This window comes from Diceros bicornis, chromosome 10, assembly GCF_020826845.1.
Source record: "Diceros bicornis minor isolate mBicDic1 chromosome 10, mDicBic1.mat.cur, whole genome shotgun sequence".
NCBI classification, from domain to species: Eukaryota; Metazoa; Chordata; class Mammalia; order Perissodactyla; family Rhinocerotidae; genus Diceros; species Diceros bicornis.
The window spans coordinates 75,411,126-75,429,580 of record NC_080749.1 but is presented as its reverse complement, the minus strand read 5'-3'; the positions used below and the strand labels follow the sequence as shown (position 1 = coordinate 75,429,580).

The 18,455-nt window shown below is 39.8% G+C and overlaps 1 protein-coding gene across 1 annotated transcript in view; it reads left to right on the top strand.

Annotated features, from left to right (window-relative positions):
- Nucleotides 1-18,455, top strand: part of RFTN2 (raftlin family member 2) — a 70,837-nt gene that overhangs the window by 49,298 nt on the left and 3,084 nt on the right. Inside the window, exon 8 of the mRNA XM_058549510.1 lies at nucleotides 10,809-10,887. Within this exon, the coding sequence (XP_058405493.1) occupies nucleotides 10,809-10,887 (79 nt within the window). The remainder of the gene's footprint in view (nucleotides 1-10,808; nucleotides 10,888-18,455) is intronic.

Sequence of the window (18,455 nt, the reverse complement as noted above, 5' to 3'; positions counted from 1 at the left end):
CAAAATAGCATGGTACTGGCACAAAGACAGACACACAGATCAAAGGAATAGAATCAAGAGCCCAGGGCCGGCCCTGTGGCTTAGCGCTTAAGTGCTTGCACTCCGCTGCTGGCGGCCCGGGTTTGGATCCCGGGCGCACAGTGACGCACCGCTTCTCTGTCCATGCTGAGGCCGCGTCCCACATACAGCAACTGGAAGGATGTGAAGCTATGACATACAACTATCTACTGGGGCTTTGGGGGGAAAAAGATAAATAAATAAATAAAATTGTTAAAAAAAAAAAAAGCATAAAAAAAAAAAAAAAAGGGCCCAGAAATAAACCCACACATCTATGGATAGCTAATTTTCAAGGGAGCCAAAAACATACAATGGAGAAAGGAAAGCCTCTTCAATAGTGGTGTTGGGGGAAAACTGGACAGCCACATGCAAAAAAATGAAAATAGACCATTATCTTACACCATACACAAAAATTAACTCAAAATGGATTAAAGACTTCAATGTAAAACCTGAAACCATGAAATTTCTGGAAGAAAACATAGGCAGTACGCTCATTGACATCAGTCTTAGCAGCTCATTTTCAAACACCATGTCTGACCAGGCAAGAGGAGCAAAAGAAAAAATAAACAAATGGGACTACATCAAATTAAAAAGCTTCTGCACAGTGAAGGAAACTATCAACAAAATGAAAAGACAACCTAACAATTGGGAGAAGATATTTGCAAACCATATATCTGATAAGGAGTTAATATCTAAAATATATAAAGAACCCATGCATCTCAACAACAAAAAAACAAACAGCCCCATTAAAAAAGGGGCAAAAGATCTGAAGAGACATTTTTCCAAAGAAGATATACAGATGGCCAATAGGCACATGAAATGATATTCAACATCACTAATTATTAGGGAAATGCAAATCAAAACTACAATGCGATATCACCTCATGCCCATCAAAATGGCTATAATTAACAAGACAGGAAATAACAGGTGTTGGAGAGGATGTGGAGAGAAGGGAACTCTCATACACTGTTGGTGGGAATGCAAACCGGTGTAGCCACTATGGAAAACAGTATGGAGATTCCTCAAAAAATTAAGAATAGAACTACCATGCAATCCTGCTATTTCACTGCTGGATATTTATCCAGAGAACATGAAAACAGGAATGTGTAAAGATACATGCACCCCTATGTTCATTGTAGCGTTATTCACAATAGTCAAGACTTGGAAACAACCTCAGTGCCCATCAAGGGATGAATAGATAAAGAAGATGTGGTATGTATACACAATGGAATACTGCTTAGTTCTAAAAAAAGATGAAATCCTGCCATTTGTGACAACATGGACAGACCTTGAGGGTATTATGCTAAGCGAAATAAGTAACAGAGCGATCAAATAACCTCATTCATAAATAGAAGAGAAAAACAAAAACAACAAACAAACACATAGATACAGAGATTAGATTGGTGGTTACCAGAGGGGAAGGGGGAGGGACGAGGGTGAAAGGGGTGACTGGGCACATGTGTATGGTGAGGGATGGTAATTATTCTTTGGGTGGTGAACATGATGTAGTCTATCAAGGAAAAGTGAGTAAGGCAAATGAATGAATTCCTAAAAACCTCTCCTAATTTAAAACCCAAAAAATTCAAGACTGATTTTACCAAAACAGTAAATGTGAAAGGGGAGGGCATTTTTATCATGTGTAAACCTACAACCCTTCTCCTACATATCACCATTACATACATTCTTAAAACAATTTTTGTTAAATAAAAGTGCATAAAACACAAATGTGCATAGTTATAAACACTTGTGTAATTACCATTGGAGAAGAAATAGAGTATTGCTGGCACCTTAGAAGCACCCAATGTGTTTCCCCTTCCCACCCACGCCCTTCACCCAGAGGTAATGTTATCCTTCCTTTTAGGAGCATCACTTCCTTACTGTGCCTAATAGTTTTACCACTCAGGTATGCATCCCTAAAAAATGCAGTTTAGTTTCGCCTGCTTTTGAATTTTATAAAAATGGAATTGTATATATGTATTCTTTTTTTTTTTTTTTTTGAGGAAGATCAGCCCTGAGCTAACATCCATGCCAATCCTCCTCTTTTTGCTGAGGAAGACTGGCCCTGAGCTAACATCTATTACCAATCCTCCTCCTTTTTCTCCCCAAAAGCCCCAGTAGAGAGTTGTATGTCATAGTTGCACATCCTTTTAGTTGCTGTATGTGGGACATACAGGCCACCACAGCACGGCCTGACAAGCGGTGCGTGGGTACGCATGCCCCATCCCAACCCAGGCCGCCAGTAGCGGAGCGCGCACACTCAACAGCCAAGCCATGGGGCCAGCCCCCTATATGTGTTCTTTTACATGTTGTTTCTTTCACTCAACATTGTTACAAGATTTACGCACGGTGTTTTGTGTAGCAGTTTATCTCCTGTGGGTGGTTGGGTTGCCTCCAGGTGTGGGCCATGACAGGCAGTGCTGTTCCGAACGTGATCAGGGATCCAAGGCACGGGCATGAGCTTCTCAAGGGTGTAGACCTAGGAGTGGAACTGCTGGGTCAGAGGGCATTTCTTTACTTTATTAGATAAATGCCAAACTCTTTCCAAGTAGACTGTTGCAATTTACACTCCCAACAGCAGAATGTAAGAGTGCCCATTGCTCCAACGAAAAATATTGTCAACCTTTTTAATTCTGCCATTCTGGTAAGTGTGTGTATAGTATGATCTCGGTGTGGTTTTAATTTGTGTTACCTAATTACTACTGAAATTGAGCACATTTTCATATGTTTATTGGCCATTTGGATTTCTCCTTTGTAAAGTACTTGTTTAAATCTTTTGCCCACATTTAAAATTGTATTTATCAGAGTTTTTTATATGTACTGAATATGAATCCTTTATTTGGTACATGTGTTGCAATTATCTTCCCTAATTCTGTGGCTTGTCTTTTTACTCTCTTTATGATGTCTTTTGATTAACAGAAGTTTTTAATTTTAAAATAGGCAAATATATCAATCTTTACCCTTTTTGGTGTGTTGTTTAAGAAATCTTTCCCTTTACTGAAGCAACTGCGGGAGGGGAAGAGTGAATTATTTTTAAATTTGGGTATAACATGGGACATTTTCATATTTCAAAACAACATAAAATTCTCTAAGCTGTCGTTATTCTAGGCTGGTGTGCCTGAAGAATAAATTTTGTGAGGAGAAGAAGGAGCAGTTAAAGCGTAAAAGATTCACACTAAATGTCAGTGAACTTCATGGACGTGAAGAGACCTAGGAAGCCTGTTCTCTCTCCTGCAAGCCTTTGCTCACTTGTCATGATTTTTTTTTAAGCACGTTTCTCTGGCGTCAGTATATTATCACAGAAACCAAATGACCACTTATTCATAAAGTCTTTGATTCTTCAAATATTTACTGAGCACCATTTATAAAGGGGACTTTCTGCTAATTAGCATGGAAGATGCAGAGATGAGGAGACTAGCTCCACAGGGAGCTCGGACCTGGTAGGAGAGGAATGTGTGTGCCAGCGACTGTATGTCCTGCTAAAGGGAATACGAGCTCCATACGAGGGGTCATGGGAGCCCTGAAAAGAGGGTGCTGCTCTTCAGTCGAGGGATTATTGAAGGCTTTCTGAAGGAGGTCACAGTGAAATGAATCTCAAAAGATGGGCAGGCTGGGAAGAGGCAGAGCTGGTGGTGTGGGCATTCCAGGTGGGAGAATGCCACAAGCAGGAATTCAGAGACTAGCCGTGAGCAACAGGGTAGAGCGGACGATTCCCACAGGACGAGCAAACATGATCTTGGTTTTTATATTTTAAAGAATGTAGGAAGACTCTCTCCCACCTGCTCATAACTGTTAAGTACTCCAGCTCTGTTTCAAAGATCTTTGAAACTGTTAGCAAATATTGGACCAAGCAGAAGTTCGTGTTATCCTCGTAACTTCCTACAAAAATAATTTAAAAATTTAAATATCACTAAAGGTATTATCACACTATGATAAAACTTCTTTTTAGTTTTGTTTTTGTTGTTCTGTTTTTATAGGTAGTGTTATTCACTCTTGTGAAAAACTGAAGTTGGTGAGGGCAGGAGTTTAAGGCCTAGCTTTCAATGATTCATCCTTTTTTTTTTTTTCTTTTTACTGAGGAAGATTCGCCCTGAGCTAACGTCTGTGCCAATCTTCCTCTGTTTTTTAGTATGTAGGCTGCCAGCACAGCACAACTGCTAATAGAGCAGTGTATGTCCATGCCCGGGAACCGAACCTGGGCCGCCAAAGTGAAGCGTGCTGAACTTAACCACTGGGCCATGGGGGCTGCCCTCGAAGATTCATCTTTTATGTGGTACTTAAATGCCCCAAGTCATGAACTTGCTCACCTCTTTCCTTCCTTTTGCCATACTAACACCAGGACCTGTACGGTCTGTTTAAATTGTCTAATTGGCCCCGGAAAAATGAACACTTGTTTTTATTTTCTTCATTATTCTCCACTACAACCCCATGAACCAGAAATGCTAAATTTTGGGAGATGCTACATAAAAATCTGGACTTTTGCAAAGTAGTCTACACTTATCCATTCATTATAAACATTTCCAGTCAGAATGGAATTAATCTAGGCCAGCCCTCTCCGTCGTCAGAACTGCACTGAGTTCATTCTCCACCTGCTGTGGAGATAGTGTGGTGTTGAGGAAAGGCGGGGATCTAGGGGTGACCCAAGGCAGAACTCTTAAAAACTCTGGGTCTCAAACAAAGCCCAAAGCCAGCAGAAGGAGAGAAATAATAAAAATCAGAGCAGAAATAAATGATATTGAGACCAAAAAAACAGTAGAAAGGATTAATGAAACAAAGAGTTGGTTCTTCGAGAAGATAAACAAAATAGACAAACCCTTAGCCAGGCTAACTAAGAAAAAAAGAGAAAAGGCTCAAGTAAATAAAATTAGAAATGAAAGAGGAGAAATTACAACGGATACCATGGAAATACAGAGGATTATAAGAGAATACTATGAGAAATTATATGCCAACAAATTGGACAATCTAGAAGAAATGGATAAATTCTTAGACTTATACAACCTCCCAAAATTGAACCAAGAAGAAATGGAGAATCTGAATAGACCAATCACAAGTAAAGAGATTGAAATAGTAATCAAAAACCTCCCAAAAAATAAAAGTCCAGGACCAGATGGCTTCTCCAGTGAATTTTACCAAACATTCAAAGAAGATTTAATACCCATCCTCCTCAAACTATTCCAAAAAATAGAGGAAGATGGAACACTTCCTGAATCATTCTACGAGGCCAACATCACCCTGATACCGAAACCAGACAAAGACAATACAAAGAAAGAAAATTACAGGCCAATATCGCTGATGAACATTGATGCAAAAATCCTCAACAAAATATTGGCAAACCGAATACAACAATATATCAAAAAGATCATACACCATGATCAAGTGGGATTTATACCAGAGACGCAGGGATGGTTCAACATCCGCAAATCAATCAACGTGATACATCACATCAACAAAACAAAGAATAAAAACCACATGATCATCTCAATAGACGCAGAGAAGGCATTTGACAAGATACAACATCCATTTATGATAAAAACTCTCAATAAATTGGGAATAGAAGGAAAGTACCTCAACATAATAAAGGCCATATATGACAAACCCACAGCTAACATCATACTCAACGGGGAAAGACTGAAAGCCATTCCTCTGAGAACAGGAACGAGGCAGGGCTGCCCACTCTCACCACTCCTGTTCAACATAGTACTGGAGGTTTTGGCCAGAGCAATTAGGCAAGAAAAAGGAATAAAAGGAATCCAAATAGGTAACGAAGAAGTGAAACTCTCACTATTTGCAGATGACATGATTGTATATATAGAAAACCCTAAAGAATCTGTTGGAAAACTGTTAGAAACAATCAACAACTACAGCAAAGTTGCAGGGTACAAAATCAATCTACAAAAATCAGTTGCATTTCTATATGCTAATAATGAACTAACAGAAAGAGAGCTCAAAAAGATAATACCATTTACAATTGCACCAAAAAGAATAAAATACCTAGGAATAAATCTTACCAAGGAGGTGAAGGACCTATACAATGAGAACTACAAGACATTATTGAGGGAAATCTACGATGACATAAAGAAATGGAAAGATATCCCATGCACGTGGATTGGAAGAATAAACATAGTTAAAATGTCTATATTACCTAAAGCAATCTACAGATTCAATGCAATCCCAATCAGAATCCCAATGACATTCTTCACAGAAATAGAAAAAAGAATACTAAAATTTATATGGGGCAACAAAAGACCCCGAATAGCTAAAGAAATCCTAAAGAAAAAGAACAAAGCAGGAGGCATCACAATTCCTGACTTCAAAACATACTACAAAGCAATAGTAATCAAAACAGCATGGTACTGGTACAAAAACAGACACACAGATCAATGGAACAGAATTGAAAGCCCAGGAATAAAACCACACATATACGGACAGCTAATTTTCGACAAAGGTGCTAAGGACATGCAATGGAGAAAGGAAAGTCTCTTCAATAAATGGTGTTGGGAAAACTGGACATCCACATGCAAAAGAATGAAAGTGGACCATGTGCTATCGCCATACACAAAAATTAACTCAAAATGGATCAAAGACCTGAAGGTGAGACCTGAAACTATAAAACTCATAGAAGAAAATATAGGCAACACACTATTTGACATTGGGCTTAAAGGAATCTTTTCGGATGACATGCCTACCCAGACTAGGGAAACTAAAGAAAAAATAAACAAGTGGGACTTTATCAGACTAAAGAGCTTTTATAAGACAAATGAAATCAGAATCAAGATGAACAAACAACCAACCAGCTGGGAGAGAATATTTGCAAAACATACATCTGACAAGGGGTTGATCTCCATAATATATAAAGAACTCACACAATTGAACAACAAAAAAACAAACAACCCGATCAAAAAATGGGCAGAGGAAATGAACAGACACTTCTCCAAGGAAGATATACAGATGGCCAATAGGCACATGAAAAGATGCTCAACATCACTAATCATCAGGGAAATGCAAATCAAAACAACACTAAGATACCACCTCACGCCCGTTAGAATGGCTATAATCACCAAGACAAAAAACAACAAATGTTGGAGAGGATGTGGAGAAACAGGAACCCTCATACACAGCTGGTGGGAATGCAAATTGGTGCAGCCTCTATGGAAAACGGTATGGAGATTCCTCAAAGAATTAAAAATAGAGATGCCCTATGATCCAGCCATCCCACTACTGGGAATCTATCCAACGCACCTGAAATCAACAATCCAAAGAGGCTTATGCACCCCTATGTTCATTGCAGCATTATTCACCATAGCCAAGAAGTGGAAGCAACCTAAGTGTCCCTCGACTGACGATTGGATTAAGAAAATGTGGTATATATATACAATGGAATACTACTCAGCCATAAAAAAAGACAAAATCGTCCCATTTGCAACAACATGGATGGGCCTGGAGCGTATTATGTTAAGTGAAATAAGCCAGAAAGAGAAAGACAAACACTGTATGATCTCACTCATATGTGGAATATAAACCAACACATGGACAGAGAAAACTGGACTGTGGTTACCCGGGAAGTGGGGGTGGGGGGTGGGGGGTGGGCACAAGGGGTGAAGGGAGTCATATATGGGGTGAAGGACAAACAAAAATGTACAACCCAAAATCTCACAATGTTAGAAACCATTAAAATATCAATAAAAATGTAAAAAAAAAAAAAACTCTGGGTCTCAATTTCCTTATCCATAAAATGGGGAAAATCATCTCTTCTCTGCCCAAATGACGAGCATGAGAAACAAATGTGCTTATTTCCCTCTCCCTCGTGCTACCCGTGCCCCCTGCAGACCATGGCCCCAGGGCTCATCTGCTGCCCTCCGAATGGAAGGCCTAGTGGCTGTTCTCACATCTTCCTTGCAGACTGCTCCCTGGACCCGCTTATACTGCAGCTTAGATTCGTGACCAACACAGGCTGTGCCAGAACTTTTTCAGATCTTATGTGTAAATCAAGCATTTTTCAAAAGCTGTGTTCATTTTCTATTACGTCTAAGTGTGACTGCCCATTAATAATAGTCTGAAAGAGAATCCAAAGATTCTTAAATCCCTCTCAGGAAGACACAATGTCACTCAGTTAACTAACAGCACTTTCTGGCGGGAAATTTCTGTAGGGAACAGGGGATGCAGGTCCCGTGCTCCGAGAGCGTCCAGGGCATCTGAAGCACTCTCTGGTCCCAGACGACTGCACCAGTCACAGCCTTTCAGAAGCCTGTGCTACATGGCAAATGTTCTATCCCAGCTCAGTAGCAGAATCACCTCAGGAGCCACGGGGACGAGGGGGGCCTCGCCTGCCCTGCCAGCAGTGCTCCCCCTATACGGCTTCAGACCTCTTTCCTTGAGTTCCACCATGATTGCATTCTCCACATCTCACAGATGTTCTGAAAAGAGCAGGACCTATTTTAAATCAGAATGGCCCTTAGAAAACCAGGGACGTGGAGATCTCAGACATATTTCAAATTGAGGATTTGTCTATACGGACCTCCCAAGAGATGGGAAGATGCTGACTTTCCAAAGACTTACCTAGGCATCCAGAGCCTGTCCTAAGCTTTCGAGAAACCATCTCCTCATTTACTGTTTTACCCCACTGGGAAAGGTCGAGAAGCCTGCTCTAGGCCGAACATCACATCCCAGTGCGTTCAGACTTGCTCCACCCTGTCATCGACTGGAAAGAACTCACTCCAACGTCCCCCACAATCCCCACTCTGACATTCTCATGCTTCCTGTTCAAGAAGAAGGGTTCTACACTGATCCCTCCTTCTCATCTTTGGATAGTTCTGGGCCTGGTTCCCTCATGCAATTCTCCACCTGAACCACATACCTTGAACATTACCCAGAAACCTCTTCTCTATTCTCATGTACCCTATCCCTTGACTTTTCTCTCTGGAAAATATTCTTGATTCTGAGACATTTCCCTCCCACTTAACTCCACCCCGCATTTCATTAAATGAATGGAGGAAGTGGAAGGAAATCACACTTGTGCTCCTTCCAGCAGCAGGCACGGTGGAGGCTCTTTATAGGCATTGACTTATTTATCCTTCACAAAGTCTCTGACAGGACATTTTAAAGTCAGAGAATTTAAACACTTTGTTAAAGTCAACAGCTCTTAAGTGGTATCATCAGCTATTATGGTAGAGTCAGGATTTGAACTCAGGAACTTCTGGTGCCAAAGCCACTGCCTTTTCCAGTGTACTCCGTGCCTCCCAAACCCAGACCAGCCTATGCAGCACACTGCTAGCCCCTTCCCTGTGCGTACGCCTGCGTCATAACTTATGTCTCCTGATGACTCAAGTTGTTCCCAAAAGTTATAATATATTTCATAGCAAGTCTTTTCTTCTAATCAAAGATAAGGTCGAACTAAAATAAGATTAGACTATGGGCTGGCCCTGTGGCTTAGCGGTTGGGTGCGTGCGCTCCGCTGCTGGCAGCCCGGGTTTGGATCCCGGGCGCGCACCGACGCACCGCTTCTCTGGCCATGCTGAGGCCGCGTCCCACGTCCGGCAACTAGAAGGATGTGAAACTATGATGTACAACTATCAACTGGGGCTTTGGGGGGAAAAAAAAAAAAAAAAAAAAAAGATTAGACTGCTTGTAAGCAGTCTTTTAAAAATAAAAATAAAAAAGAAGCAGTCTCTCTTTACCACTTTGGGGGAAGATTTTCTGTTTCTCAAAATTCAACAGTGTCAGTAAGTTTGGGATTTTTAAATGGTGTGGGGTTGACATATACGCTAGGGCCAGAGTTTCAATGTTGCATTTGTTTTCCAGTAAAAGAGCTCAGCATAAAATGCAGCTAATAGTGAGGTTTTGTTTGGGTTTTTTGCATAATAAAAGTCGTAACTGAGCAACATTAGCTACAGACACTCCTTCCCATAAATCCTTGGAGACTCTGTGAAAAGCATTTCAGAGAAATCCGAACCCCAAGTAGTCTTTGGCAAGGGGTAATTTGCCATGATGATAGTTAAATAAGGAGAATACTGAGTAGCTGCCTACAAAGAAGCATCTGAAAATAAAACTAGCTGTGCCTCAAGTCTCTCAATTGAAAATGTATATACAGTTTCTCAAATGTGGCAGCCCAAATTGGTCTCTTCTTTTTCATAAGGAAAATTTGACAATGCATACCAAGAAGCTTAAAGCATACCCTTTTCACCTAATAATCCCACTCCTAAGAATTTATCTCAAGGAATAAGTTATAAGAATAAGGAAGACTATACATATTTCTATAGCAGCATCTTTTATAATAAGCAGAAAACTGGAAATAACCTAATTTTCTAAAAATAAGGAACGGCTTAGTACATTTTGGTAACTTAGTTCTTTGAGATACTATGCAGCTATTAAGAATATGATCACAGTGTACGAACAAGGAAAAGGGTATTCGGTGAAAAGCACAGAGCACAGAAATGCACATGTGCAGGGGCTATAGACATGCAGAACTACACATGTTCATGAAGACTAGGAGGGAACACAAAGAGATGAAAGTTATGTTAGCACGATGAGATTACAAGTTTTAAACGTTAAAATTTTCTTTTGTAATGACCATATTCAGTTTTTAGGGATTTTTTTTTCTTGTTTTTCCAGCTCTAACTTATATAGAATCATATTTCATAATTACTTTTGGATCAGAAGATTATTTTACAAAGGGTACATGTGAAATATTCTAGCCAAATGTAAAATATAGAGACTTACTAATTCACAAGTACTAATGTTATTGTTTTAATTTGCAGTGAAGGGAATTTGGCTACAAAGCAGGTTGTGTTCCTTCAGAGACCAGTTATGTGGAATTCAGCGGCTCAAACACCAGAAGTGAGTAAATTGATGCTTTATGAACTACATGTTATATTGAAGCATTTAACCCTTAAACTTTCATTGTAATTCTAAACGGTGAACACGGATGAGAAATGTGGCCTTGATATGGAAACAGTCTTCTGACTAATACAACAAGGGAAATGTACCAGCAACCAGGCAACAAGAGACAGTTCTGAAGGGGATCAGATTATTTTGAGCTGAAGGCAATTAAGAAACAGCAGACACAGGAGGAAATCTCTACCCCATCCATTTCTGACACAAAGCAGGGCATAAATTTCCCTTTTTAAAGGTGACATAAATTTCCATTTGTAAAGTTATCTCCCTTTCCTGTACCAGGCAGGGGAGAAGACTCTTAATCACCAGAGATGACTTTTATCACTGGAGATGGCACTGACTTGAGTCCACGTGAACAAACCTTACGAGAATAATCCTTATCTTCTATTAGTTTTCCCATATACTTACCTTCCCACAATTTACTGCCCCTAGAAGCTCAAACCCTTTTTCCTTTATCTAGTCACTTCTTCACAATTTATCGCCCTTTGTTAAAATGATATATAAGCTCCCCAGTCTAACTGCTTCTTTGGGTTTTCGCTTCTTCTCTGTGAAGCCCCTACGTGCATTCAAAATAAACATTTTCTCCTGTTAATCTGTCTTTTGTCAGTTTAATTTGCAGGCTCCAGTAACTGAATGTAAGAGGGTAGAGGAAAAGTATTTTCCCTCCTCTACAGTTAAAAGTCTTGTAAGTGAACTTGCCTAATATTGCAACAGATCTGTGCAATCTTGTCTATCTTGACCTCTAACAGCACTTTTATATTGTCTCCTCAAGTTTCTATTTTTTCAGTCCTTTGCTGTAGGGGTATGCTGAGCCTCAAGTCACCTTATTCTTACTGGATACACAGTAGAAATGTAATTTTTGAATGGAGTGATCTGGGCCTTAATAAAGCATAACTTTCAAAATAGAAAATTTGCAAATGGACTAGAAAATTATTTAAAGTGATTCTTTTTCTGTATATCAAGAAAATATTGTTTTAGAAAACTTTAAGTTTTTCTAAACTAGCAAAACTAGCAAAGCTAGACCTACAGTATACATAATACCACCATGCTAAGTTGTCTCATGTTAATTTTGGAAAGAGTCTAGCTGGCTCGCTAGGTAAGTAAGTAGAGAGTAGAAAGGTGGATAGGTAGACGCCTCCTACAGCATGAGAGCAGGGAGATCAAGTACACAGATATTAGAAAGACTGCGTTAGGGGCCAGCCTGGTGGTGCGGTGGTTAAGTTTTCATGCTCTGTTTCCGTAGCCCAGGGTTCACAGGTTTGGATCCCGGGTGCAGACCTAAGCACTGCTTATCAAGCCATGCTGTGGTGGGTGTCACACATATAAAGTAGAGGAAGATGGGCACAGATGTTAGCCCAGGGCCAATCTTCCTCAGCAAAAAGAGGATTGGCAACAGATGTTAGCTTAGGGCCAATCTTCCTCACCAAAAAAAAAAAAAAAAAAGGCAGCAGCAAGGGTGGATGTGTGTAGAGATTGGCCAGAAAAGGTTTTCATTCTCCTTTCTCCTTCCCCAAAGCAGCTTCTCACCATGCTATAGCTTTTTCTTTCTTTTTTTTTTTTTGTTTTTTAACATTCTGCAAGTGGCCATCATTTCTGAGGAAAGATCAACAGAATTCACAGCCTCGTGGGATTTTTGATTAACTGAGGGCCACGGAGTTGGTGTCCATGAAGATATAAGACCCAAATTCAGCTGTTTCACAGTCTTTTCCACTCAGGATTAGATATCAGTTCTCTGAGTCCCTGAAAATATTTAGGCCCTTTTTGTGTAACTTTAAATACCATCCAGTACTCTAGTGGTAGTTTTCCTTTGGGTAGTCTTTATATTTACATCCATTGTAATATAAAATTAGTGGCTCATTAAATAATAGTAAGAAAGTATATAAATAGCTTGTATCAATGAGAAGCCCAGGAATAATATATTTTATAGCTTAGACTTCTGCTTCTAAATAGATTTACTATTTCTTCCTTTGATAAATGTTTAATTTTCCTAGCAGAAAATCTCAGGATACTGAGATTATTTCAGGGCAGAACATGTAGGCAATTCAGTCTGGAGCTGAAGTGTCTAACAGCTATAACAGAAAACCAATTCGTAAATTCTTCTAGTTTTCTCTAGTGGAAACAATTTGTTATTTTGTCTCAAAAAGATAGTAGTATTATTGGGAAAGTAGACTGTTAATATCGCCATAGAGTTGATTTGGGTATCTTGTATGTGCTTTGTGAAAGTTATGTTTATAATATGCATTGAAAATTTTGTGTAGCTATAGGTCCATAATGGCACTGTTCTTTGCTTGTACTTTGAAATCAGTCATTGCTTGGGAGGAGTGGATGGAGGAATTGCTTCATTCATAAACTTTTTTAAAGAATTTTTTCAAAGGTATTTAGTTCTAAAACCAGTTGGTGGAAATCTGAGACATTACACGCGTAGCCCAGGCGTTGCCCGAGATTGTCAAGGAGTTTTCGTTACAGAGAGACATTTCATGGGCTGGTAGAAGCTGATCCAGATTTTAACCCTTGAAAAGAAGCTTCTCTCTTTCTTCTACTGAGACGAATGTTAAGATTCGTAAGACTTTCCGTACCCAATTGCACTCAACACGGAACAGGACTTTCATAGCAAAGAAAGCCATTTCCTTCCCCTGTTGTGGGGAGAGAATTGAGAACTGCATAATGAAGAAAGTATATTGTTGGAATTTTTCTTGTGAGGTTATCAAGACCTTTACTTTTGAAATTTGTTTTATATTTCACAGATATATTTTTGCAATATTCTAGATGGCTTGAGAATTTTTTTAAACATGGAAAATATCAACTCAAAATATTTATACTCCCTCAGTTTTCTTTAAGCTATTGAAAGATAGTTTGTTTTTGTAAAACAAGAAAACTTGTAGAAAAAAATATAAGAGAAAATCTTCTTGAACTGGGGCTAGGCAAAGAGTTCTTAGACATGACACCAAAAGCATAATCCACAAAAAAATTGATAAATTGGACTTCATCAAAATGAAAAACTTTTACTCTGCAAATAACACTGAGAAAATGAAAAGATAAGCCACAGACTGGGAGAAAAAATCTTGCAAATCACATATGTGACAAAGGACTTGTATCCAGAATGTATCAAGAATTCTCAAATCTCAACAATAAGAAAACAAGCAACCCAGTTAAAAGATAGTTAAAAGACGTGGACACCTCACCAATGAGGATGTGTAGATGAGAAATAAGCAATAAAAAGACGCTTATGTCATTAGCCATTAGGGAAATGCAAATGGAAACCGTGATGAGATCCTACCACACACACACCTATTAGAACGACTGAAATAAGTGTTGAAATAGCAAGAACTGGCAAGGAGGAGCAGCCAGAACTCTCAGACACTGCTGGGGGAATGCAAAATGGCACAACCACTCTGGAATACAGTTTGGCAGCTTCTTACGAGGGTAAACATACACTTACCATATGACCCCGCAATCCCACTGTTGGATATTTACCCTAGAGAAATAAAAACTTGTGTTCACACAAAAACCTATGCATAAATGTTTGTAGCATTTCTATTCAAAATCTCCAAAACTGGAAACAATCCAAATGTCCTCAAGAGGTGAATAAATGAACGGCTATGGTACATCCATACAGTAAAACACTACTCAGAAATAAAAAGGCATGAACTACTGATACGCACAATAACTTGGATTAATCTCAAAAGTGTGCTGATCAAAAGAAGCCAGTCTCAAAATGTTACAGACTGTACTGTTCCGTTTATCCGACCTTCTCAAAAAGACAAAACCGTAGTGTGGAGAACAGATCAATGGTCACCGGGGTTTAGGGGTTTGGGGGTGATAAAGGCAACGTTCTGTGTCCTGATCGTGGTTACATAAATCTATACCTCTGTGTTAAAAGTCATAGAATCATACACTTTTACTGTATGATAATTTAAAAATTAAATTTAAAAGATTATTTGCTTTATAAATCACAGAGACTACATTGTTTACATCTTTGCACTTCAGTGAGGACTGCCCTCAGGGATGGACTTCTTACCAAGTGCAATAAGTTGTACCCTCCCTTTGCTCTACTTGAGGTTGTGTAGCATAATAAAGCAAGGTTCTTGTTATCTTGCTCTCCCTTTTATCTATTCTTATATTTCTTTATTTGGGCGGGGGGTGGGCTCCAAATGGATTCAAGGAATTGAGAGCTATGCTGAGCAGAGTAAGAGACTCTGAGCAGGACTTTACCTCCATCTATTAAATGTTCTTCTCAATTGTTCTTCCAAGATCTCCTTTCTTAACTTCTCTGTTTCTTTTGAAGACTCAGATAAAACTCATCGAATTTTTTTATTACCTAAAAGTCTCTATTTCAGTTAAATTCTTCAGCCCACTTCCTTTTGATAATTATTTAAAAGAAACAAAAGGTCATTTAAAAGGATTTAGTTTCCACCAACTCAGAGTAGGGTTTACGCCCAGGGGTGCTCTTAGGAGTAGACAATAAACCATGACAGGGGCTTGGGGGATGTGTGTGTGCTCACGTGCCAGCACACAGACAGTGTCTGCCACGCTCAACCAGCCTCCGTGTCCCCAGCTGTAAAATAAGGACAACATTAGTACCCGCACAGGGCTGTAAGGAGGGTTCAGTCAGAAAACACGTGGAGGGCTCGGCACGGTGCCTGCTCAGATGAAGTGTCGCTTTTGTTTTCGTAAGAATGTTTTTCTCTCAATATTAGATGATTAAACACTACTAACTCTATGGAGAAACTGAAGAAAAATCTGGAAATTCCTAATGACCCTGCATTTTCTCCAGCTAAAAATTACCTTCAGCTAGTATATAGGAATGTAACGCATTGATGTTTTTGATGTTCAAAAAAATACACATATACATATATATATAAAGCTAACATGGCAAAATATTAATGAGTGTTGAATTAGGTCACAGGTATATGGGTGTTCATTGTACTATCCTTTAAACTTTCTGTGTACTTGAAGTTTTTCCTAATTGGAAAGTTGAGGAAAATTAAACTAAAAAGTGTTAGTCAGGAACAACTTTTTTCTGTTAGCTATTAATTGGTAACTAGTTAGTTACTAAGATACTATACCAAAAAGACTCACATAGAATGATTTAAATACAACAGAAGGGTCTCTCATGAAACAGTCTAAAGATGGGCAGGCAGTCTTGGGTGGGGCAAGGATCTGCTTCATGACTGGTCAGCTCTCTGCCACCCTCACTTGGCCTCTGCCTCTGGACCCAGGGCTGCTGCCTCAATTGTTGCCACGTCCAGCCAGCACAAGTAGGAACGAGGAATTCCAGGCATGCTTCTGAGGCACTGACCCCCAACTCACACACATATTTCTTCCCACATCCCATTGGCCTGAACTTATTTATGTCGCCACAAGCATCTGCAAGGGAGGCTGGAAAATGTAATCTGGGCAACCATGTGCAGGTACCACGGTGAAATACCACATGCCCAGCTAAAAATTGCGAGGCGTTGGCAGGGGAGGAGTTCTGTTATTAAAAGAAAGATAGAGAGGACAGACCCTGGAAGACAAGAGTTTAATTTTAATGGTTCCAATTTTATATGTATTTTTCTTCTTTAGAGCAGTTTTACATTCAAATAATTTTCTTGTCTTTAAAATATATCTCAAAATGAATGATTTCAAGAGGTAAAGACTTCTTGGCACGTGTGCTGAATCATTTCTCTAACATAAACCAAGAAGTGAAGGAGCAGCAGCCAAAGAAATGTTCTGAGTTAGATCTTTTCCAAGGTAGCTATAATAGAATCATATGAATATGAGGAAATATTGAATGTATACACTAACTCCTTTCTTTGCCTTACCGTAAGGCAATTGTTTATCAAACTTTGTTCTTACTTTTTCAGTCATTTAAAGTTCATTTGAAATTATTTGAAAATCGTAAGGTCATATTTCATTCATTAGCTGTTAGTGTCCTCCACTGAAGTCCATGTGAAGTCAAATCAGTTGCCAGGGTAAACAGAGGATGTCCAGATCCCAGAGAACATCGTAAAAATAAAGATGAAAGCACCTTGCTTTTATCATTAACAAAGTTCTTCTTGTAGGGGAATGCTGTCCACTCAAGGCAAATGGGCTTTTTCCTGGTGTGGGCAGGAGAGGAAGGGTGGCCGCTGCTGCCTTAGGGCGCCGTTCAGGCTGGGGAGCAGCCCTCTTCTGGGCCACCTGCGCTTGTTTCTGTATTACCATTAGTGTCCCTTGGGGTGTAAGGGACAGATTAGCCTGTGTACATAAGGGAACTTATTGGCTCCTAGGTGGGAAGGATACTGGCATAGCTCATAACGCCAAAAAAAGAGCTACAAGAACCAAGGCCTCAGGCACTGACCCCGGAGATTCAGCATTGCCAGGATGTTCTCTCTCATCTGTTTGTTTCAGCTTCTGTGTGTGCATGTGCAGAGGGCTTCTTGTGAGATGAAGGTGGCCACCTCGTCAAAAAGAAAGAACTTCCTTATCCTAGAGTCAGTAGAGCAAGCCCAGGGAAGGACTCTGATTGGGTCCGACTGGGCCGTGTGCACACAATGCAGCAGAGAAGGTGGATGGGGAAAGCTGGCTGGAAAGGTGGTCATCCACTGCACCCTTCTCCCACCCAGCTGGAATGATTTTGACAGCCCCAAGCTGGGATGACCCAGGAACATATTCTGTGAGCAAGCAGGGGTGGTACCTCTCTGCATGTTCCGAAACCTCTGACTCTTCCAAGTGGTCCTGGAGCTACTCTTAGGCTCGCAGTGGCTTCCTAATCCTCCCCAAGCCTGAGACACAGGAAGAGAAATCCCGAATGTCTGCTCCATGGGTTTATTGCTTTAGACACCATATTTTTCAGCCACTCTTCCACTCTGTCCATCATAACGCTGTCCAAGACAACACAATGTCTTACCATTGCTGGCACAATCCTGTTTTGTTTTCGTTTTTAAGACACTGACAGTGAAGAATGAAGACAGAATGGTAGGACACCCTAGATTCAACCAGCTTGTCCCTGAGTCTCATGTATTTGAAGTGGGTCACCCATTTTTAGTAAATGAGAATGATTCTCAAAAGTTAATAGATTTTATCAAGGGTGGCATTAGATCTGCACCCGAATCTTGGTATAATTTCCCCCAATTTTATAGTGAAAATATCAGAAAAAAGTGAGAATGTGAATAAGCCTGACAATGTAGCATGGAAAATCTCTCTTTATTGACATAAATATTCGAAATATAGTGCTAAGTGGAAAAGTGAACTGTGCGCATCTATGTGTGTGTGTGTGCGAACACATATATGTTTAGAGAAGAAAACACAGTAAAATACGCCAAATTTTAACAGTGGTATCTCTGCGAGCTGGGATTATGGGGTGGGTTTTGCTTTTTTCTTTGTTTTTACTAGGTTTTCTACATTGAATGTGTATTATTTTTGTGACTGAAGGGAAATTTTATTTGGGAAACACACGGATCTTTGACCACAAATCCCCTCATATTTTTGCAGCGACTGGGTGGGTAATGCCGTGTGCAAAGAATAAGACAAGACACTCCTGCTCTAGT